This window comes from Mycteria americana, chromosome 2, assembly GCF_035582795.1.
Source record: "Mycteria americana isolate JAX WOST 10 ecotype Jacksonville Zoo and Gardens chromosome 2, USCA_MyAme_1.0, whole genome shotgun sequence".
Classification (NCBI taxonomy): Eukaryota; Metazoa; Chordata; class Aves; order Ciconiiformes; family Ciconiidae; genus Mycteria; species Mycteria americana.
The window spans coordinates 165526504-165549629 of NC_134366.1; the positions used below are offsets into that span (position 1 = coordinate 165526504).

A 23126-nucleotide genomic window follows, 5' to 3' on the forward strand; every position below is an offset into this window, starting at 1 on the left:
AAAGTGAATAAAGGAGTAAACAAAGAGCGGGAGTTGGAAGAGACTTTGGGACACTCTTCTGTCTAAGAATTCTTGAGATCTAAGAATAAAGCAAAGTCCAGACCGTGAATACATTTTCTGTAGTAATTTTGAAAAAAAGATCAGGTGATATTTGCCAGAGGAGGACTCTTATGGCAGAGAAATTAGAGAGAGAAAGAGCAGAGCTTAATGGAGGCTAAACCAAAAGGAAACTTTCTTGTGAGAGAGCTAACTGAACTGGCTTTGTGGGCCTAATGAAGAATTTACTGTGAGGAAATGTGCCACTATGGGATGACCCATCAGTATAGAGCAAAAGACAGTCAGGAAACATCTTTGTCATCTGCAAATATTTTGGAATTCAAATGTTTTCCATTTTGAAGTTGTCTGAAATACAACCTCCCAAAGATTTCATTCCAGAAGGACCCCTTGTACACTGGCTAAAGGTAACAGCCTCAAAGGTCTTAGTTATGAACTCATCTGTTATTGCATATTGTGGTAATGTAGCTATAGCCACAAATACATGAACTAGATGAGTTTTGTAGGGAGTTGCAAAACCTTTTATTCAACTAATTGGTATAGCTAAGAAAACAGATAAGTTTCTGGGCACACAGCCTTGAACCTCATGCTCCCTAATGTCAGACCTGAAGTTCAGATCCTTGTCCTGAGTGTGGAGCATCTCAGCTGAGTTCCTTATGTTCTGGGCTGTTGGCTACTCTAGAGCATATTCCTGGCTCTTTCTTAGTCTTCTGTGATAAAAGTCACTAGAGAGTTTCATTGACACAAGGAATAGAAACTACTTTGAATTCTCTAAGATTTTCACACAGGGAGAATCTTTCTTTGCCATGCTTGACTAGTAACAAAAATTAAAGACAGTGATCATGATTTCTACTTCTAGTTACTTAGCCAAAGTATTGCTTACTGCCATTTGTCTTATTTGCTGGGCTCTGCTGTGAATATGCTATATGTCATATTACTCTGTAGGAGGATTACTAGCATTAGAAAAAGGAATTGCATCCCAAATCTTACGGTACCTTCCTACTGTAAGAATCTAGCAAGGAAAGACAGGCGTGCAGAGCCTTGCTGTGCAAAGATGTGGTTGTTGTGAGAAGTGATTGTACTGCAAATCCACGCTTTTCTGTCATTCTGAGGATCTTCATCTGGCACACACTTACAAGCACAAGCAACTGCAATACTAAATTGGTCAAGTATCAAAGACTGAAGAAGTGTTTTTCTGAATGAGCTAAATCACTGCTGCTCTAGATTCAGTTATTGCAACACTTAGAGCACCTCTGACTCTGCAAATTACTGTGGCTTTTCTGTCCTCCTCTTCAACTCCTCTTGCTGGGAAGGAAGCTTGGAAGGAGGAGTCTGTCCTTCAAATGCACTTCTGCAAAACGGGGTCATCCTTGTATTCCTTATATCTTTCACAACTACGTGTTATAGTTTGAATTTTATTCAGTTAAAACCTCGCCCCTAAAAAAATCAATTTTTCACTCCTGTTTTCTTAAATTGAGGTGAGAGATTCAATCAGTATCTCTGGATTTTTCAAGCATAGAAGCAACCAATGTATATGGACTGCAATGCATATTTTTAGCAACATGGATAGACTATGGGAGACATAAAAGACAAACCCTACTCAATATTTAAATGTCCTTATTATATCAACATTTTAATTAAAAAGCCTGAGAAAGAATCACATTATAAATCTTTTTGGATTAGTCATTGCCTCTTGCAACCATCACTCCATACTTAACTATGGTGCTATCCTATATGTGTGTACTCTGGCAAGACTTGACCCATTACCTTATTAAAAAGCAGTTCCTAAAGGGGGCTGTAAACACTTACTCTCCATTGTGGTTAAAGTTGTCATATTGCAGAAAAAGGGAAGCATAAATGGTCTCAGTCAGCAGAGAATAGATCGCAATCATGATGAGAAGTACTGCCAGCTTCAGGACAGAGTTGAGACGAAGAAAGACTGCACAAGTCACCATTGCCAGCACACCAGTGAAGACAAAATACTGAATAGAAAACAGTAGTGGTTACTTTTGGTGATCAGTGACTACATAGTAACTCCATAAATATCTACATAGATGATCAAGCGTTCAGAAGTATGAAAAAATTGCTCTGGATTTCAGAGCTCAGCTAAGTCTTCTTAGGGTGCAGGGCACTTTGAAAGTAAGGGTTTTGCTAAAGTAGAATGTGAAATTACAAATTCTCTATTTTGCATGGCACCTCCATGTTAGTAGAAATCTTCCTCCGAACCTTTATGGCATTTTCATTGTATTAGAAGGGAAAGGGCATCCTGTACAGTGAAAAGAGGAAAGGGAGACATGTAGTAGTTTGCTAATGAAAAGTCAACTGAGAGAAAATAATTTATATTCCTTTGGATTCTGAACTTCCACAAGACCCACATTAATCAGGATGGGAGAATCATATTCCTGCTTTAATCCTTTTCACATGCTACTTGAAGAGAGGATAAAGCCACAGCTTTTGCTGTTTTTTTTTTTTTGTTTGTTTGGTTTTTTTATTTTTAATATTGCAGGTCTAGCTTAGTTACATTACTCTCTTAAAATGTGATGCCTGGAAGTTTTATTATATTTCATTTTCTAATCTCTTCATTGTCTCGTTTTTCTCAATGATTAGTCATCTGTCAAATGCAATCCATGCAGCTGATACTGGATATAGAGAGACAATCATGGGCATGAGCTATTCAGATTTAAAATAGCAACATCAACAGCCACAGTCCAAATGTAGTTTAAATTAACTCCTATCATACAGCTTTAGGAGAGATAGCATTCATTTTTCTGAGTACAGTTTTTCTTTAGTACAGTTCCTCTGTAGGAAAGTCTGCATCCCTACAATTTGCGGCATATGGCTGGCAGCATCATGATACTGCCATATGACTTTCTAAGCAACATACTTCTTTTATCTACACGTGACCAACCCATTGATTTTGTTGCCTGCTTGCTCATCATAGAGAGGATTGTTTTTTGCTTCAAATGCAAATTTAAAATAACTACAGCAGAATGACTGCTGCTTTTGCTATGTAAGAAGTATTAGTCTCCATTAACTTCATTTTAATTAAGTAGTGTGTTTTATTGCACTAAGTTCATTGAATCATTGCTGGATGTGTTTCCAGCATAAAGGTTCTGTATGATGTTCAAAGGTTGAAACTTGGTTGTAATGCCCATTAGACCATAAGATTAATTTCTTCTGTAACCTGCCTCTTCTTTTTCTATCAGCATATGGATAAATGCTAAGGTTCAGATTCACAGTGTTGTTGAGGGACCTGACTCCACCACCAGTACACAGGTCATTGATTCCAGATAGTGGTTGCCATGTAACCTTTGTGGATCCATGCCTCAGATTCAAAAACACCCTCAGAAATACCTCAGGATAGGAACAGATATCCGTAAAAGATGCAGAAGAATTGAATGTCTGGTTCTTCAGGGCAACTGGTTTGTCAAAATCACACCATAGCTGTGAAGAAAAAAAACAAAATCAGGGCTATATTGTGCGTTAGTGACCAAGTGTTTGTGTGGCTGGCTGGCTGGCTAGGTTCAGGGATGGAACTGGCTGACCTGCTGCTCTCCATGCCAGCTCTCTAATTGGCACTAAGGACTAAATGGACAGTAAGAAGACATACTGTGGAGATGAAATGGAAAGGGGGGAGCTATTCACAGTACAGACATTCAGCATCTGAGTAGCCTTCCTATGCTCTCTTGTTGCCAAAGGTGAAAGATGAGCTTCTCCAGGAGTTTCAGAGGACTGATGTTGGACTCTTAAGAATTACCCTCTCAAAATGTTTACACTTTGCTGTAAACTATAGAGAAAATTATTAAATTGGGAGCATAAAATCCAACTGCATGTGTGCACTTGTCTGCAAGCAGGTTTTTTCTGCTACATTGCTATGGACAGTGTTATCCTTCTAGATGTGGGACAAAATCCCATGGTGTCACACAGAATTGGCTTGTGTCAAAACATTATGTGGTCCCAGAAGTGCAACTGTGATGCCTAGAATGGAAGGGAATAAAAATTCATTCATGATACAATGGTTCTGAGAATGTAATACTGCCTTTTGCTGTTATGACCTGCATTCATTTTAATTGTATTTCAAACCAAGTGTATTAAATATAAACAAAACAGCAGTGTTGAGTTACAATATGTCGTGGTCTTAGAACATAGGAAAAAAACCATTAATGGTTTCATATTTTGACAGTTAAAGCAGATGGAGTTTCCTGTTACATACATTAATCCAATCTGGATGTTTATACTAGGTTATTTCATCAAACCGGTATGTCCAAGCTAGTTCCCCTGTCTTTCTTTCCAACAGAGTTGGAGAGTTTGTTTAATGAGGCCCAATGTCTAACAATTAAATTCTAGTGAATTTTGAACTTGGAACTCTCTTGTTTGTTCTTTCAGTAATTCAGTCATCTCTGCAATGAAGCAACATTATCTAGGTTGTCTGTGCAGTCCTCTGTGACAACAGATAGTTAATGGTACCTTCTGAAAGTGTAGGAGGTGTACAGCACCTTTCTACGGGGCAGAGTGCCACGGGAACCACTCTGTGTGTCTTTTTAAAAGACCTTCAGGAACAGAAACTTTATTCTAATTTTATAACAATAAGAATGCACTTGATGTAAAGAACCAGAAGACTCATTTGCCCCCTTGGTGAAATCAAAGCCTTATGGCTCTTGTTAGAAAGCATCTGAGTATTAGTCCCCTCCAAGTGGGTGCATTTGAACTCAGTGGATGCATATAGCTGCAAGGCTGAGCTGCATTACCTGTTCTTAAATGCGTGCAGGTCCCACCTGAGCAAACTATTTTTATGGTAGAATTTTGACATATGAAATAATGAGGTTACACGAATGTTGTGATTTCCTGTAGAGGTCAGGACTCGGTGACTCAAGTCATTGCCATTCTAAATATATGACAATAAAAATAACTATTTACTGTTTTATAGAAACCCACTGGTATGACAGTAAAAAGAATTCTATTTCTTTTGATTGTTTTTGGATTAGCCATTCCACAAGATTGCAGTGGACACAATCTTAAAAAATAATCCAAAACAAGTTAGGGGAAAATCTCATTATCATCATATCCACAGCAAATTGGGTATGGATAGCCCATTAGACATCATCTTGTTTCAAGAGCAAGATTAATTCTACCAAAATCTTTCCTGACAGATATTTGTCAAACATGATTTAAAAAACTAAATTCTACAACACTCCTTAGTGATCTATACTATAATCTACCACTGTCCTTATCTTCAGGAAATTTTCAGCCCTATTGAACTTCCTGTTTTTTACTGTATTTATATTTTCTCCATAAGGATAGCAATCAGTGGCTACATTCTTCTTTCTCTGACTAACTCTCCTATCAGTGACTGCATGGTATCACTAAAAAAACCCAGACAGATGCTGAGTCCTTGCATATTGGCAACCTGAATTCAGTCATGGAAGAATGACAGCAATAGGACGTAACAAAATCTCATATCTATTAGCAAAAGACAAGGCAAACCCTTTAAGTATCAGACTTCAGCATATTTACTCCAATGATATAATAATCGTAATTATTATTAATCGTCACAGGATAATTATTGTTGCTGTTGTGTTGTTATAGTTGCTATTGTTATTACTGTCACTAAATGCTTTCCTGGTCTCATCTAGAAGGAAATAAATATTTAAAAGGAATAAAGTTCAAATGAAAAAGCACTGCTACATTCGTAGCCAAAAGGTGCTCTACAAGTGGAAAGAGTGATGAAAATGTTACTTTTAATCTATCAGTGAGATGTTTAGCTTCTTCTTGGCTTAGGCTTCAACACCTGCTGGGCTGTCTGACATGATAATCTGCCTAATTCATGCAAAAGTGTGTCATATTTCTGAGGACATCCAGATAATCAGGGCTCTATTGTATTTGCGTATAAGACCCCACTCTTTTACCCTGTGACATTGTATAGAGCTAGGCCCGCAGTATTAAATTGCCAATATTTTTTATCTAACCACAGCTTCTAAGCAAAGCTTGGCACATGCCTTTCCTCACAGATATACTGATAAACTTTGCTCTAGATTTGTCACACTTTAGAGTCTTAGCGGAGATGTTTAAATTAGGAGCCAAATCAGACTAAATTCCCTGTGTGGGCAGTGGAGAGAGAAAAATATCTTTATTGGGACCAGTATGATCAAAATAAGTCTTTGGGGATGTCTGTTTTTCTACGCTGACTATAAAGCAAGCTGAGATTGACTATGCCCGTAGTTTGGTACTTCAGCTAAGGCAAATCCGGGCCGAAGGAATTTGTCAAACCACTAAATGAACAAGGCAAGGTATGTTTTTGAATTTATGCTTTTAAACTTCTTTTTACATGCTGTGGTTACTGGCTCAGCTTGACCTGCTCCATCTTTTCTTTGAAGGTATTTTCTGGGTTCATTGAAACTTCTCATTTTTTTGGTTATCTAATTAATGGGAGAACTGTGAGATGAGGAATTTAATATCTATAAGCATCACTTGGATTGACGGTCTTTAAGAAAGTATATCAGCATGTCAGAAAATTACAGATGGTCCTCAAAGGGTAGATATATTGAACAGAAAGTAGCAAAATGGTTTTAAAAATAGATGATACTCATGAGGGAGAAATAATTAGATATTTCAGAAATACATAGTTTAAGCAACAGATTGAATTTCCTGAAGCTGTGGTACTTTGCCTTTTATATTTAAATCAATGCTGGCTTATAAACACATTAGTTAGCAAGCTTAATAATTCATAAATCATCTTTTCCTCTATCATATTCCCTGGTTCCCTATAAGCTTACAATATTGATGATGGCTCCAAGAAAATTAATCAGAATGGATGCAAATATAATGACATTCCTGGCCAGGTAGGTTTCATTAATCCAGCAGCAAGTTTTCCGGAGCATTAAGGGTAAACATTTGTAATCCTCTGCCGTAGTGATTAGCACAAGAGCGGAGTGCAGCATAATCAGAATAGAAAACTGAATGACCATTGGCATCACCCTGGGAAGAAAAAATAAGAGAACCCAGCATTAAACCTCAACACAATACCACCGCTAATAAAAATAAATGTGTAAACAGTTAAGACTAGGAAAAATCAGTTATCATAAATCTGAGACAATTAGTCTAGGAAAAAACCCAGAGAAAGCAAAGATTTGTTCATGTTCCATAGGTCTGCCATTGCTTCACATGGTTTCTGGCTGAGAAACTGCTGTTGAAGAAAGAAGCCAGGGAAATCATTGCTAGTGCCTCTATCTGTCTATATAGAGTCTGAGCAGCAGGAATGTCCTTTCTGTTGGGACTCAGTTGTCCCTTAAGTGTCTCTCAGAGCAAATCTGTTCAGCCTGCAGGATCCTGATGCCGCTTATGTATGAGCTGGTTCCCGCTCTAGTAGGCTAGTTTGAGGGCAATTTAGGAGAGTGTTATTTTGTATACGGCACAACACAGGTGTCTTTCATCCTATACTGAGGGTCACGGACTCTAAAGTGAGTGCAATAATGCAGCCCGTTTTCTGGAGTAAGACAGGATATAATAATTACAGAAATGCAAGATTCCTCTCATTTTAAATAATAGTGGATCAACTGTAGCTAAGAATCTCATTGGTTTCTAAAAAAGCAAAAGAACTGATCTACTGTTTTCATGGAAGCCCTTTAAAATGTAAAGCAGATGAAAAGTGTTCTATGATCCAAACATGTTTCAATAAAACATGTAATTTGGCATACTCTGTAAACTTTGTTCTTGCAAATGTGATCCTTAATCAAGTATTGTTAAGTGCATACACAGAATAGACAGTTCAATTCCTTTGAATAAACTGTTAAAAATCATAATTTCTTCTAGTCCAACTTTCATTATATTTTTCTAAATTTATTCCTTTTTCTTGCTTAAATCTGGGACCTGAAGTCAATCAAGTAACTGATGTGGTTGGGAAATGTGGTAAATTGTTTTACTTCGCTGAGAAGAAAGCACTCAGCACTTCCCAAGTCAAGTTTTTTTGTTCCCATTTGTGCCAGTCAGTGTCGTTCTGTTTCTCTTTTCCCAAAGATCAAACCCATGCAAAATAAAAGTAACGCCACTACTCCTGTAAACCTCTCCCCTCTTCACTCTGCTTTCCCTTGCCTTTTTGCTATAAGGAGAACGATTAAACTTGAGGCTTTGAATTAAGTAATTAAAATTTCAACTAATCTAGTTGTATACGTGCCAGTACACTACAGTGATTTAATCACAATATCTCACAGAAAAAAATCTTTGAAAGTGGAGTATCAGGGTGCTCCAGGGAGACTTCTGCACTTCCAGGTAGCTGAATGTAGGTAAGCTGTACTCTGCTCATTAAGCCTTCTGTAAACATATGTTTTGTGTTATTGAAAACATAAAGTTTCAGATTTTGCTACACAATTATCCCTTCTCTCTTTGGATAGGGTGCAATGCTATTTGTACACTTGTGCCCTACAGCAAGACAAATTTAAGGGTGTAAAGTGGAAATAGAAGTGAAAACATCAACATAGCTTTTCTTTCCTTGTTTTCAGTAGGTCAGCCAGATCCACTCCCTGAATCTGAATGGACTATATCTCAATCTACCTGAAATTCTTCCCAATTTCCGGCTATTCAAATTTGGCTTTAGAAGAGCAAATTCTAAACTCATACAGACCTGAATTCAGATCTGTGGTTTGATCCTATTGACTTAACTAAAGCTTTCACTCTAGAAAGTTTCACCATAAGCTAGTAGGTATGTAGCCAATGAGAAGAGGAAACCACACTGAGATAATGGCAGGAGAGGATACATGGATATAGCAGGACAAGATTGAGAATCAGTCTGTGTTAGAACTGGCATTTCTTAGCTCTGGCCATGTTTGCAGCTGATGGATAGGGTCAAAATTATTGGCACCAAGGAGACACCTAGGATGCACTGGGTAGTTTATGTGAAAACTGTGAGTACATCTTCCTCACAGTACTGATGTTTGTAGAAAATACCTTGAGAAAACAGGATAAATGAAAATGTTTATGTTCAAAAGGAAATATGTTTTATGGAAAAAAGTAGGCATAAATCAGAGTATATGTGGGGAAATGTTGGTCATGTTGAGGGAAAAGACGTAAATAACATGAGGTACGGGTGTCAAACTGAAAGAGATTTTAGTGCAGAACTATACTCCTGTGTGCTTTAGCCTGCTTAATTTTAAATATTATCTTTTACAAGAATGTTCTGATTTTTAATGTCCTAATTCAGTTGTGATGATAGAGATTCATATACATTAAATCTGATAGTGTTTTAAAGACAATATTTGCATAAACTTTATTCCTTTCTGATCATCCAAACAGACTTGCTGGGACAATGACTCGTTTAAAGTATCAGGACAGAATAACATGCAATTTACTTCAAACTTACTTGTCTATCACCTACTAAAATTAATCAAATTAACACAGAAGTATGATCAAGGTATAAGATTTTGAAAACAGCATGCAAGCCTCAGAATAATTTACAGTAATGCAGCTACGGCTTATATGCACAGCTCCTACTCTCAGAACCTCAAAATTAATGAGACTTGAAGTGTAAAGTCCAGAAAAGAAAATGGGTTGAACAGATAACAAACAGAAAAAAAAGGCTACATGTTAGTTCTGTTCCCTAATAAACTGAAATAAGATGAATTACACATTAACTTCCCTTGAGAGCTTCTGTGTGGTAATATTAGCTTTGACACTGTTCTGATGACATACCATTGGTACGAAATGTTACCTTACACTTGGGTCAGCATTTCACTACAACAAGCTTTGTCAGAGTTTTGTGTGTGACTTGAACACAGGACACGGTGGAGCTTCTCAAAAAATTCCCATCCTCTCCAGTGAGTTCACCCAGAAGTAAAGCTTGCTTTTGAAAGAAGGAACAATGTAGCCAGTCAAAACAAACTGTATTGTGAAGGGAAGAGTGAATAATGAGCAAAAAAAGATTGGAGCAGGAGCCACAGATTTCATCCTGTGCAACTAAAAATTTTGTGGGAAGAGTCTCAGGACTTGCTGAAAGTCCCAAGGCTACCAAGTAGAGACACAATGCAACAACGCATTGAGAGCAGCTTGTCTGTGGAAATACACAGACAGCCAAGGGAGACACAGTCAATAAAGCCAGGGAAAAGATGGACAATACATTCATGGAGAACTAATCAAGACAGTCAAGAGGGCTCATCAAGAGAGCTATGTAGTTTAGGATATGATTCATCTCACTGCACAGCAGTCTCTTACATTTATTCAGGTGGAAGACACCTTGAGATCCTCTGATTGAGCCATTCTGCAGTGGCTATACTTTGAACCCGAGATATAGATGCTGACAGACAGTTCGGTGAGATTAATTCCTTCAGTTTCCTGCGTTACAGCAGTATCCTGCAATAGCCTTCTTGCTTTCCAAAGCCAAATGAGTGAGATCCTCTTTGGAACTGATAGTTTCTATCTATATCTCAGATATATATAGACAGTCTATATATGCAGATGTAGCCTACCAATTCTGCAGACCTAGCCCGATCCAGCTCTAAGTTAAAACAAATTAAGGCTTTCAAAAAGATTAGAGTCAAGCCTGGGTCAGACCTGAGGACACTAAACATGAGTTCTTATTTTGGACTGCCAAAGTCTACATGTAAGACTCAGTGCTATTGAATTAAGGTACTACAAAGGGAGCATCTAGGGACCTAAGTCTGGGATATCAATCCAAAATGCAGCATAACCTGCTTAGGTGCCTGAGAAACCAAGGCCTTGTATTTATTCATAATAAGTATGTAGGCAACAAAAATTCTTCCACTGTAGCTGTTCAGTTGCACATCGATGTGTCTCTTCTCTATGCCTGCTTAAGATAAAAACAAAACTGAAGTCTGCACACCTATGACCTCCTAGGTGATCAATCCAGTATCTGTGCTAAGACTTTGTTGGCAGCATGCTGATAAGATCAAGTACAGCAGAAGACATAGTGAAGGTTAGAGGAATAGGAACAAACAGCCATAATACTCTTCTGTCCATGATCTTCCCCCAGAACTAGGACACCTGGGTTGGATCCCCTCTTAGTCAGGAAGAGAAGCAAGACCAAAAGCTTTTCTTTCTAGGGGCTCCCTTATTGTCAAGATCAAGTGAAGTTTGGAATGGAGCTTTTGCCTTCCTTCTTCCTTGTGTACAGTAGCAAATCAAGAGTTGAGACAGAAGGAAAACTCAGGTAAGACAGAAGATGCAGATGTTTAAATGAACAACAGTTTGAAATCTATTTTTCTCTGCTCACAAGAATAACCCAGTGAAAAACTGACAGAAATAAGAGTAGTTCAGCAGTCTACTCTAGTATGATCTATTACCCATGTAAGCATATAGAAAGTCCATTGCAGGAAATGAATCAAACTCACAGGCCTCTCAGATGGAGAAGATGAATCACTGCAAGGTTAGCAATGCAACTTAATGGCTTCATAGAGGATAATTACAGCAGAAATATGGCATTAATTTATGTCACTTAGAGTAATTTCCCCAACTCAATATTTCAAAGAATGAAAACTATTGCAAAGATTTTTAAATTCAGTGATATGCCTGCGCTGTCAGGGAAAAGTATGAATGGATCAAATATTTATCCCACAGGAGACAGATATAAACTGAGATAAAATTCTGAAACTCCTATACACAGTAGGTGCAATAATAGAAAGATGTTGCCTCTCTTTAACACACAGACTAAGGCAACATATCTGGGAAACTCCCTGAAGACCCTTAGTAAGATGTTTTACTATGATTTAATGTTTTCTTTCACCGTTTTTCCAGAAATCCCCAAAAGACCCAGCTCAGAAAAATATTCAAACATGTACTTAAGCAAATACAAAATTCCATCCTTGCTCAACAGAGCACTAAAGCATTCATTGAAAGACACTTAAATGGGTTGTTAGGAAATGGGTAAGTTGCCATGAGGGGTGTGAATTATAGTTTGTTAGTTGTTCCATGGAAATGACGTCCATGCTCTTCCACTGTGGTAGTTTACTTCTCTGATATCTACTAGAGGTATAACAGATGGGCATGCAGTTATCTCCAAGACTTTCTGAATCCAAATCCTGCCTAACTTTGTGATAGCTTGTTCGTGTGCTCATACCTTGAAGTGTTTTTAGAACTGGCACTTAGGAAATTTGAACTTCCAGATTATTTCCTCATTCAATATGTCTAAGCATATTGAAACCTTCTTACTCAAAACCCCTCATCCTGTTATTTTAGGGTTGCTCAGCTGTTGACCTCCACTCATTTAACAGGCATGCTTTTTTAAGACTGAAACACAATTTTGAAGCAGAGTATCAGAACTTGAAAAACAAAGACCAAAATTTGCCGCTTTATATCTTGGCAGTGATCTACAGCTCCTGAAAGAACATAAGAACTGCCATAAAGCACCCATGTGGCTCCAAATCTTCTCCCTCAAAAGGGATAGTGGTAAATATTCTTTCCTTAAATATCTTCCCAGGTTCCAGCAATGAATCATTAAGGGCATTCTAGAAGCCAAGGTTCCATAATTTTGTTTAAAAACCTCTGCTGATCTTATCTTTAAGGAATTTATCTAGTCTTTATTTGAACCTATTTATATTTACAACATCTTTAACATTCAGTGACAGAAAGGTCCACAAAGCATTTGTGAAGTGCAAGGAAAAACACAAGACTACTGTGCAAGATGAGAAACCAGAAAGTGAGACAGCTGCAGGCAATGTGGTTATGTGAATCCTTCTCCCCTAATTCCAATGACACTAGACACCCTCATGAGAATTAACAGAGATGAATCTGTGCAGACAGAAAAAATGTCATGTTTTTTTGCTGGTATAGCAGTGATTGATGTAGCAGCAGAAATCTTTTTGGAAAACAGGTTCCATTAATAAGATCCATAAATCTTCTTGTACATACAGAGAAAAAAATAAAAATAACAGCTACCAGAAGTGAAGAATTTTCAATGTGTATTGGGAGAAGAACTTTAAAAAAGCAAACAAACTTACTAGTATTAGAGCAATATAGCACATAAGGAACAGTACAAGGTCAGGTACTAATCCGGGTACTTTCCCAGCTGAGAACTACAAAATACATGGGACACCACTGCTGCAGAGTGGAGTTGCCTGCCTGCATCTAACCACCATTCTGGTATTCTTAGACATAAACATGGTGAACCAAATCTTCCAGAGATGATCCAAGAAATTTTGCTACATTACTGTAACACAAGACATGTCTTATTTCTTATATAAATACTGTATTTTCAAGGTTATTCTACAGGCAGCCATAAATTAAGGTTCATCTGAGTGTTAGAAACCACCTGAGAATTATGTTCAACTGGGCATTTCCATTTTACCACTCACTCGCTCTGCCAAAGGTCAAACAGGATCGGGGCATATTTTAGTGGCAGTCATGTTCTGCTGGCTCTGCTGTGATGCTAGAAAACTGACCTTAGTCCTTGTACACACTCTTGTGTTCTCACTATTAAACAGTAGACAAAAATGCCAATTGATGGGTTTGACTGTGTGAGACATGTGGACACAGAGGTCTCGGCTGTGTCACGTTTTCGTCACCTTGATAAGAAATTGTTGCTTGGTCAGCCCCTGATAAAAGCAGAAGTGAGAAAAGATCTACCAGATCACTTCCTTGCTTCTTCTTAATGGCACAAAATTGCTTTCTCCAGCTGGGTAATACGTATCATCAGCAACAAAGCACAACAGTACAATTTTCTTATGTAGCATGTAAGAAACAAAACCAAAACAATCACTGATTCCCAAGGTGATTACCAGTCACTGAGCAAAGAGGCACTGTTATAAGTCTGGATCATGTTTTACTTCAACACTGGAAGCAGCAGGCCATATCGTGTCAAACTTTTGTAACCCAAAGATCCCACTTATCTCAGTGGGGGTTCTGCTTAAAAACATAACAACATGTCAGTAGATGCTGCTGTCTCACATGAAAACATGTAGCTGCAGATAATGTGATACAAAAGTAGTTAATATTGGGAAAAAAGTGAAAAAATATTTCTGAACACTTTTGGGGAACAAGCAGATTTTATTGGTTCATTCCACGTCAATCCTAGAAATGTTATCCCACTGTTTTCCCAATAGTGCCTTCAGATATATAGAAACACATTTCTGTATTTACCTGGAAGAAGGAAGTAAGCTTTGGATAGTGGTGATAAATACAAGAACAATAAATGCGCACACCAAGTTTGATTTGAATACTTCATCCCGCATTTGAGAATACTAGAATAAAAAAAAAAAACAAAACAAAACAGAAGAGTAAATTAGCTGTTAACCCATGCAGTACTTTCATAAAAACTGATGCATATAGGAGACTTTGGGGAAATTTGCAGGGAGCTAATAAATCAATAAACCTGAATTTGTTTTTAAAAATGAAACACAACAAATAAATCATTAATAAGCTGGTAAAGTACTTTATCCAGGAGAGCAAAACTCTGTAATTTGCAATAGAAAGTTGTTTTACCTGGTTGCCTCTTTTTCAAAATTATTTACTTTAAAAATCCCCAGGTAGATGCTAGGGGCTTGTGCTGCTGAGTAGAATACTAAATACTTAATAGCTTAACCAGAGGAACCATGGGTTTCCTCACCTGAAGACAAACACTGAAGTCAGCTGCAACTCTGCATGCATGACGTCACGGAGGTGTCTCCATGCTTGCCAAACTGAGGCCATTCTGTTTTCTTTTTTACTTTTCTTTTTAAAGAAATGTATGTAGATTGGGACATTCTGTGACTATTTGGGATGTGGGTCATGATATCTGTATCCTAATTTATCCAGAGGCTGCGTAGAAACTTGGCAATATGGGCATTCTCCAAGGAGAAAATGAAGGTATTATTATGTTAAAGACCATTTGAAGTGCATTATTATTATTATGATTTATTGCAAAAGTATTTTTCTCCAGCATATCAAACCACTGAAAATGCTAGCAGGCTCCCCTTTTCTGGGAGTTACCAAGAAAAGGAGTAACGGATACATCGGTGAATCATGGTGGATCAGTTGAAAGTAGAAACGTTTCCCAAGTCCTCAGATGGTATTTATCACTGCTAATTCAGTTAAACTCCAATATTTTACAGCAGATGAAGATTGGTCCTTAGACACATTTTTGTAAATCTCTTTATCCTGTTCTGATGCCACTAAATTTTCTTCACTTAATAAAAAAACCCAGAGATGCTTGCCCTGGTCATTTTTCCTCCTGTGAACAATAACTCCATTTTATTTAATCTCTTGCAGTTTTGAAGGAGCTAAGAGTTCATGTGCAGAACAAAAGGAAATCAGAGTCAAAGAGATATCAGATATCAGAATCTTTCTCCAGCAATTTGGAAATAAGGTAAATTGCAGTTATAAATGCCTAGAGAGCATTGTAATTGAGAAAAACTAAAACTGATTAAGAAATGTATTAGGAACATACATTGAGAGAGTTCAGCTATGAACTGCATTTTATAGCTAATGTGCTCTTGCAGGAAGATCCTATCTAGACTAGTCTAGATCCTATCTAGACTACTCACTACATGAACCTTTGGTAGGGACTTCATCTCAGTTATAAACATCTGGTCAAAAGAGACTCAAGCTCCTGAAATAGGAAACAGGCTTCTTTCTTCCCTGCTCACATTTGTTAGGAGTAAGAGAGGGAGTTTATTTGTTGACGTCCCTCATTTTGACTCCTCCTCTGCTGTGATTATACCCTGTGTCTGCTGTTGGCAGAAGCAGTATCACTGCGACATGATTTTCGATGATGCTCACAAGCAACTCCACTTCATTTTGCTGCTGGAAGCACAGAGGCACTGACCCTGATTTCATGTGCAGGAAAACAGAACTGCCTCAGTCCGCTTCAATAATGGACCAGGGCTTTTTTTTTGGCTGTGGCACAAAAAGAACCAAAGGGAAAAAGAAAAGTACTTTCCTTAAAATACAACATGAAATCCCAATTGTTCCTTAGGGAAATTATAGCAAACTAATTGAATGAAACACAAACATGGAATTGCCTGCTGTGTCTAGCATTATGTCAAAAGGATGAATGCTGTGGTGTAATCACTAACAATGTCGTGATGAGAAATTGTTAGCATCTCTGAGGCAGCACAAACACCAATGATTAATGTAGCACTTCTGTAGCGGCCTACCCCTTAATGACTTGGAGAAGTAACTGAAGGACAGACTAAGCCTCAAGGCATTTCCTTAAGTATGGGGAGGCATGTAGCCAGCTAGAGCCATGTAGAGTGGTAGGAAGAATTGTGATGTGACCTACTCTGCACTGAAAACCTTAGCTGCAACATCCCACAGACCTGCCGGCACTGGCATGACTTGTTCATGGCGTAGGAAAAGCTCACCCTACTTCCCGTGGGACTTGAGCCATTTGCGTGCGCTGTTGGGGGGACACTTTATCTACTGGTTAGCCCAGCCAGCTAGCTGAAACTGAGCTTGTGTAAGAAAGGCCAAGTTTCCTCTACCAACTAATGCTGCTTATTCCCCACCTCTCCTCTCGTTTCTCAGGGCTCTTTGAAAGGGGAGTACTGGTAATACAGCAAGCTTTACATGTCCACTTAGAGAAAGTGTTTGTGCACTGGGGAGGAAGGTTTTTGGTCTTATCCTCACTGCTGCTCTTTGACTCAGATGGACGAACTTATGGACGAAAATGGAGACCATGGGTTTTTTCTTCAGAGCAATGGTGTTTGTGGCACTGGAAAAGCTTCTGCAGTACAGGGGAGGGACAGAAGAAGATGTGTCAGGAAGCCCAAGGCAGAAGAGATGGATGAACCCCTTGAGAAGACCAAAGGGTAGACACAGATCCAGTTGTTAACCAATGACAGAAAAGAAGGTGTTGAACAGGCCCACAGTTTGGTCAGCATTTCTTGCAGACCTTCTTGCCTTCTGGGTTGAAGGAAAGAGGTGAGGCCCATGTCTGCAAGGATACAGCATGCAGGAAGGGCAAATTTTTTTTCCTACTCCTTTAAGTTTTTACCCATCAGAAATTCTGAAACAGAGAAACTCAGATATTTAGATCTAATATTTGACCTAATAAAACCTGTACTGTGAAATTCAAAGCCCTTTTGATATTTTCTGTGTGCTGATCTCACAGAAAATATGTAGACACTTCACCTCTGAGACCAGTTTGATTTATGATCCCAATACAAATACGCAGGAAGACTTAGAATATCTTTATACAAATCTTTACATTGGAAACTTTCCTTAACAAAAACGCAACCAGCATGTAAAATTCCATGTCCTGTTACTAAGCTTTATCCTGTATGAAAGTACATGGTACTGATATTACCAAGTCACTGCTATTAAGGTAGAGCATCATAACGATATCTTTTAATTATTGGAAATCATCTAAAGTAGTATCAGATTTTCCTTATGAGCTATTAGATACTTGGAAACCCTTGGTGTATTTTCATGCTGCCATTAGAAGTACTCTCCTGTGTTGAGTCTTCTGCTCTATCTGCATATATCCTATCTGTGAAAATAACATCTGATAAAATTGAGAGTGAATTAGACTCTAAATGAGATATCAAGCACTAATGAGTGAAATACAGGTTAGTAATGACTAGTCCAATTGGGTAAAGAAACTATAAAATATACCAGGTGAGGATCCTGCACAAATCCTCTGAAAAATAAAGCATTACAAAATTCAGGAGGAAATATACATACTGCCTCAGGGAGATAATCCATTTGCTAACGCAACTGTTACTGCTTGCTGTGGAATCTACATTTATTCTATCACCAAGAAGGACATAGAGCAATGAGATAAGAGAGGAGTGGAAGATATACCAATGGCTTAAACTGCTGTGATATAACAGTCATTTAAACCATAGTAAACCAGGAGCTGTGCTAGCTCCCGTGGTAGTTTTAGGCATCCTGATTCCAGAATTTTTGGGATTTTTATACCTTTTGAAACCTTAAAGGAAGCAAAACAGCACTTTCATTGCTAGCATAGGTCTGCTGTCTGCAACTCTTTTACAATGAAAAAAACCTGAAACAACCCAAACTGTTTAAACAGAAGTCCAGCATGCCATTTCAGATCTATTCAAGTCATCCCAAAAGATTTATGATCCCACAGCATGGTATACCTGTTACTAATGCAGGAGGAAGAAATATAGTTTATTGTTCATATGGTTACTCACTTCTCTGTAGTTTGAAGTATAAGGCATTAGCAGAATTCTCATTGAACAAGGTTAACATAACGCTTCTTGATTGGGATCTCACTATGGGTACTGGATATTCTGCCCACTGAACAACTCTAAAGTCTGGGGTGAGAAGTACTTACAGATAAAAGAAATAAGTATTAGGCAGATGCCAGCACTGCCTGAAAGTGTGATGGCTAAATGTGAGGGCACAAGATTTTACATAGGAGAAATTACTTTACTTCAGAGCTACCTCTGACTTGAAGGTGCCACTGGTCTGAACAGAAGGTGAGTGGCAGCAAATGGAAATGGCAGCATAAGATGGGAGGTCCATAGACATATATTGTCTCCTTGCCTGGCAAAGCTGCAGGGAGCAGCTCAAGATGCTGATGTAGAAGGTCATGTAAGCAGTTGCAAAATGTTAATGACTAGAAGAAAGCATAATTCCAGACTGAAAGGTTAGGGCTGGGGAGAGCAGAGGGAAAAGGCTTCTGAAATAGTTTTATGAGACTCCAATTTAAATTCAAGTTTGTTTTGTTTTGTTTCCTAAATGGGCAGGAGGAAGGGAGAAAGTGACAGTAATATAAGATAACATGGAGGAAATAGCTACTTTCTGTAGCAAAACAGTTCACACATTATTTTTTTCATGACTGCCTGTAGACTATGGTTTAACACTAAGGCTACTGGGACAAACCTGTAATTACTGCACAGGCAAACAAGGAGGGAAGGGACATTTCCAATATTGTCCCACAAGACATTGCCCCTGCCTATAACGAAGAGGACACTGTGATTCATCTTTCCTTAATCCACATCATCCCTTTGCATCCTGGTGCATTCCCCATCCTTCTCTGAACCCACCTATGGTGCCCCAGCACGCCGAACACGAGCAAGGAGATTGCTGACCAGCAACTATCCAGCTGTTGGAGGTGGATGAACCAGAGCAAGTAAAAAAGTGCTGATATTTTTTAAAACTGTACTCCTGTGTAATGCTAAAAACCAGTCTGATTTAGAGGACAGAAAGAAGGTTCAGTCCACTTTACGGAAAGGGTTTTGTGTTTGTATTGCCTGTGCTTACTGGTTGGGACTAGCACCTAAGGAAATATGGAATGAAAGCACTATTTTCTAAGCATTGCAGCACAGGTTGGTATTGGAAATGTCATACTGAGAAGAAAAGGTATCAAAACTGCCCAAAATGTTGACTTTTAAATAGACTTTTTGTCATCCAGATGCAATTCAAAACATTATTAATATTTAAAATCTGACCTATGTAATGTGATGGATTAGAGCATGGGTTTTTTTTCCCTCTTGCTTAAATAGCATTTAAATGAAAATCTACCCTTTCGGTACAGATTTTCCTTGTGGCTGCTAATTGTAAAGTCTAAAATGACAAGAACGTTTATATTCTGAATATAAGATCTGATTCTGGGCAGTGTCCCTTTACTCCAGCCCATGTTCAGGCCTTATTTTTATTAAATAGAAGTGTAAGACTAGGTAAACCATTGACTAGCTTGCTCATTCAGCAAGTTGTTTGTGACCAGGCTGTCTCCTCTTTTGCACAAAAAAAATTCTAATATGCCATCCCCCAGCTTCTAGGTTAAATGCTATTTTGTCTAGACTTTTTCACCTTATCTTTTGACCTTGCGCCTTGAAAAGATTAAAGATTACTCATGACTTTTAGGCCTTTAGGTGGTCATTCACAGGATATCAGAAATCTTGGATTTCACTTCCTCTGGGTCCCTGTCAGCTTTGCACGATGACTGCACTGAAAGAAATATCTTCATATCTTCTGTTGCAGCAGTAGTGGCTAATCTGGCTTTGGGGATTCTACCTTGTGTCTCAGTGTCATAAATATCCTCATGGGGAAACTGAATCTTTTATTTTTTTAAAGTGAACCTTTCTTTTTCCTTCTGCAGGATTGCTTGTGAAAGAAGGGCTTAAATATTCTTCAAGCAGAATTTTTCTTTTCCCGATGGTTTTCTTTTCCGATGGATTAAGCTCTCACCACTGATACCACCTGAGGACCGGTTTCCCATAAGTCAATTAAAAAAGTCTGTTTTCCAGTGGAGGTTAAAGTGATGGCAGAGAAGTGGGCCTCCGTGCTTGCAATTCCCCATTATTTTTCTTTCTTTTCAGTCTAAGTGCACATCCTATAGCAGACCTGCTGTTGCTGCATTGTAATAGCATACAAGTCAATGACATCATTTGAGATCTGTGCAACCCCGCCCATCAGTTTGCAAGGAAAATTCTCCCATTGCCTTATCTTTTTTAACTTATAACTTACATTTGGATGTAGACTAAAACAGAAATTAGTGAGCTCATGCTGCTGTTGAGAAGCAGCAAAGACATGAACAATGTTTACCTCTTAGAAGCAGATGTTAAAAAAAGGATGTTTAAAACAAAGAGTTGACAAATTAGTTTTGACTTGAAATAAACATAGCAGTTGCCTAGAGGACATCAGATGGATCCTATGACTAAATGAAAGAAACATATCTATATAAATATAGATATATGTTTTGAATAGAAGTGTCAGTTTATTAATATGCTCAATCACTGTTTGTGCCAAAGCAACTTGTCATCTGACAGAAAACTGCTTGTACTAGACAGCAAACGAAAACTGTTGTTTTCAGCAGCAGAGTTTGCTCAGTGTAGGCATTTTCCAACAACGAAATGTAATCATTGAAGCATTACACCACCTGCATCGCGACACTGTCTATTATGACCTCTAGCTCAGTCCCAACTTCTGAAAACTGAAACAAAATGAAAAACAAAACCAGAAAACAAACAACGCAAGATAGAACCTACAGCTTCTCTAGTTCAGTGGACATTTATTACAATTTGAGTTGCAAATAATGCAGCTAGCAAGACCCAGCTACCTTATGCTCCAGGCTGGAGTCTTTAAACATCAGTGAAAAAGGCTTGATATGCTCTCTTCTCAATTTATCGCCACTCCGTAAGTCGATGGTGTGCTCTATTCGCTTGTTAATTTCCTCAGGCCCAGACTGGACATGCAAAGCTTGTGCAAGATGGTTTGGAAGCAGATTTATTGAATTTCTTGTTAGGGCAGCCAGAGTCTAGGGGAAAGCACATGCAAACAGAATAAACCTGCTGGTTCCCTTGGGTTAAAAATGCAATGTTTTAGATCATGTTGCATTGCAAACCATTACAGCATTCCATGCAATTCATCCAATGAAATCTATAGAGGTGTAAAATAATAAGCCAGTTCCACTAAACACATACAGTACATTAAGGGGAGTACTTTAATGCCATCGTTTATACAGACTAGGAGGTTTGCTGCTGCACTGAACATTAGGCATATATTCCCCTTTCCAGATTTTGCTGGTTAATTTTTAGAGCATGCATGAGGGGAGTACACACCGAAATCACAGCAGGGTATCTAACTCAGTGGTGTGTTTTAACAACTAAGAACAGAAGCTACAGAAAACAGAAGTCACAAAAAAGGAGTAATGATGTTTTTCTTGATCTTAAAGTTACTGGATGTGTGTAGTTAAGGAACAGATCTGTTAGGCAGGAGGGAAGAAGGTGACATTTCTGATTACTTCAGCATGGGTTTTCAAATAATATCTTCTTCACTACTCGTATATTTCAGCCAGTCTAGATTACAGTTAGGCTATATGATTTAATTTAACTGTAATTCATATTATTATTTTAAATATTATCTCAAATGCATTATTCCTTTGGTATTTCATCGACTAATCAAAAGAAAGAAAAGACTTTTGCACAACTTCGCAAAGGAAAGGTAGCAGAGATAGTATGAAGGGTGCTTCACCTTCAGGAAAGAGGTAGAGTTTGCTTTCATAAAGAGAATAACTCAGTCCAGTTTCATGGTATCATTTCATGACACAAACCACAGTGAAGCAGCACTTTCCCACTTGAATGGGAAAATAAACTCTACTACCTGTGATATTCCCAAGGGTTAACAAATGTTAATGAATGCAAAGGATATAAACCTTCATACATCACAGCATAAGACATTTCAGAATTATTAGGGACAAGAAATACACTTCTGCTTGAGAAAAGTTATCCCATAGGTCCTTGCTGGAAAGATCTTCTGCTATATCTCCCACTGGGCATTGTTGGGAACAGGAGTTTGGGATGGATTTATCACTAGATTTCTCTGGAAAGCCAATTCTTTTGGATCATGGGATTACGTATAGCAAATGATATAGGGAGGTTTCCCTTGTTTGTTTTCAAAGTATAGTCAGCAATTACATTCTAATGAATCTTGGAGAGATTCCATTGAGTCAACTGGATAAATACTGTGTTACTAACACTAAGGCACTACTTCAGTTTGGGTGTTCCTATCTGTTTTAAACTGAGCTGTGCAGAAAAGTTATTATAAATTTGTGGTGGCTGAAATCGCACAAGTGGGTCTGAAGTCACTGTTAAAGGATGAGATCACATCAGATGCTGTTGTGTGCATTAATTCCTCAGAATTAATTCATATTGCTATATCTCCACTGGAAGTGAGGGTGGAGAAGGTCCCTAATGCTTTAGTTGGGCATCCCTAGTGTTTTATTTACATGAGGAGAGTGATCTCAATTCATCCTAGTAAGTGACTACCTTTTGCCTCAAATTATATTTTACAATTTGATTAATATGAAGAACTGTCTTCTTGCTGAACGTATGAACTGGTTTACAATTTGTGGTAGATGAACGTGACATAATATCACCACTATGGCAACGGTGCCAGTAGTATTGGTGTAAAAATGGACTCTGAAGTTGCATTTATTTTCAGAGCATATCAATGAAATTCATATTTGAGTTTAGTGGAGTCTTCTCTCCCTCACACCCATATACATACTTAAGAAAACAGCTTCCCTGTAGTTAGTAATAACAATAATGAAAAACATCATGCAAATTATTGTCCCAAGAATATGTTCTATACACATTTTGTCTTTGTATCCCCCTCTTTGCTCTGCATCTTTTAAGACTGTGTTATGGCAATGTAAAGAAATACTGGTTCTCCCTATTACCTCT

At 38.1% G+C, this 23126-nt stretch overlaps 1 protein-coding gene across 2 annotated transcripts in view; it reads right to left on the minus strand.

The window, feature by feature from the left end:
* Nucleotides 1-23126, minus strand: part of ADCY8 (adenylate cyclase 8) — a 132529-nt gene that overhangs the window by 22976 nt on the left and 86427 nt on the right. The window contains exons 8-12 of one of the 2 annotated variants that reach the window (XM_075495273.1): nt 21002-21199; nt 14134-14234; nt 6828-7029; nt 3409-3498; nt 1864-2036 (exon numbers count right to left, since the gene is read on the minus strand). In XM_075495273.1, the coding sequence (XP_075351388.1) occupies nt 1864-2036; nt 3409-3498; nt 6828-7029; nt 14134-14234; nt 21002-21199 (764 nt within the window). The remainder of the gene's footprint in view (nt 1-1863; nt 2037-3408; nt 3499-6827; nt 7030-14133; nt 14235-21001; nt 21200-23126) is intronic. The other variant, XM_075495274.1, reaches the window with a different exon arrangement.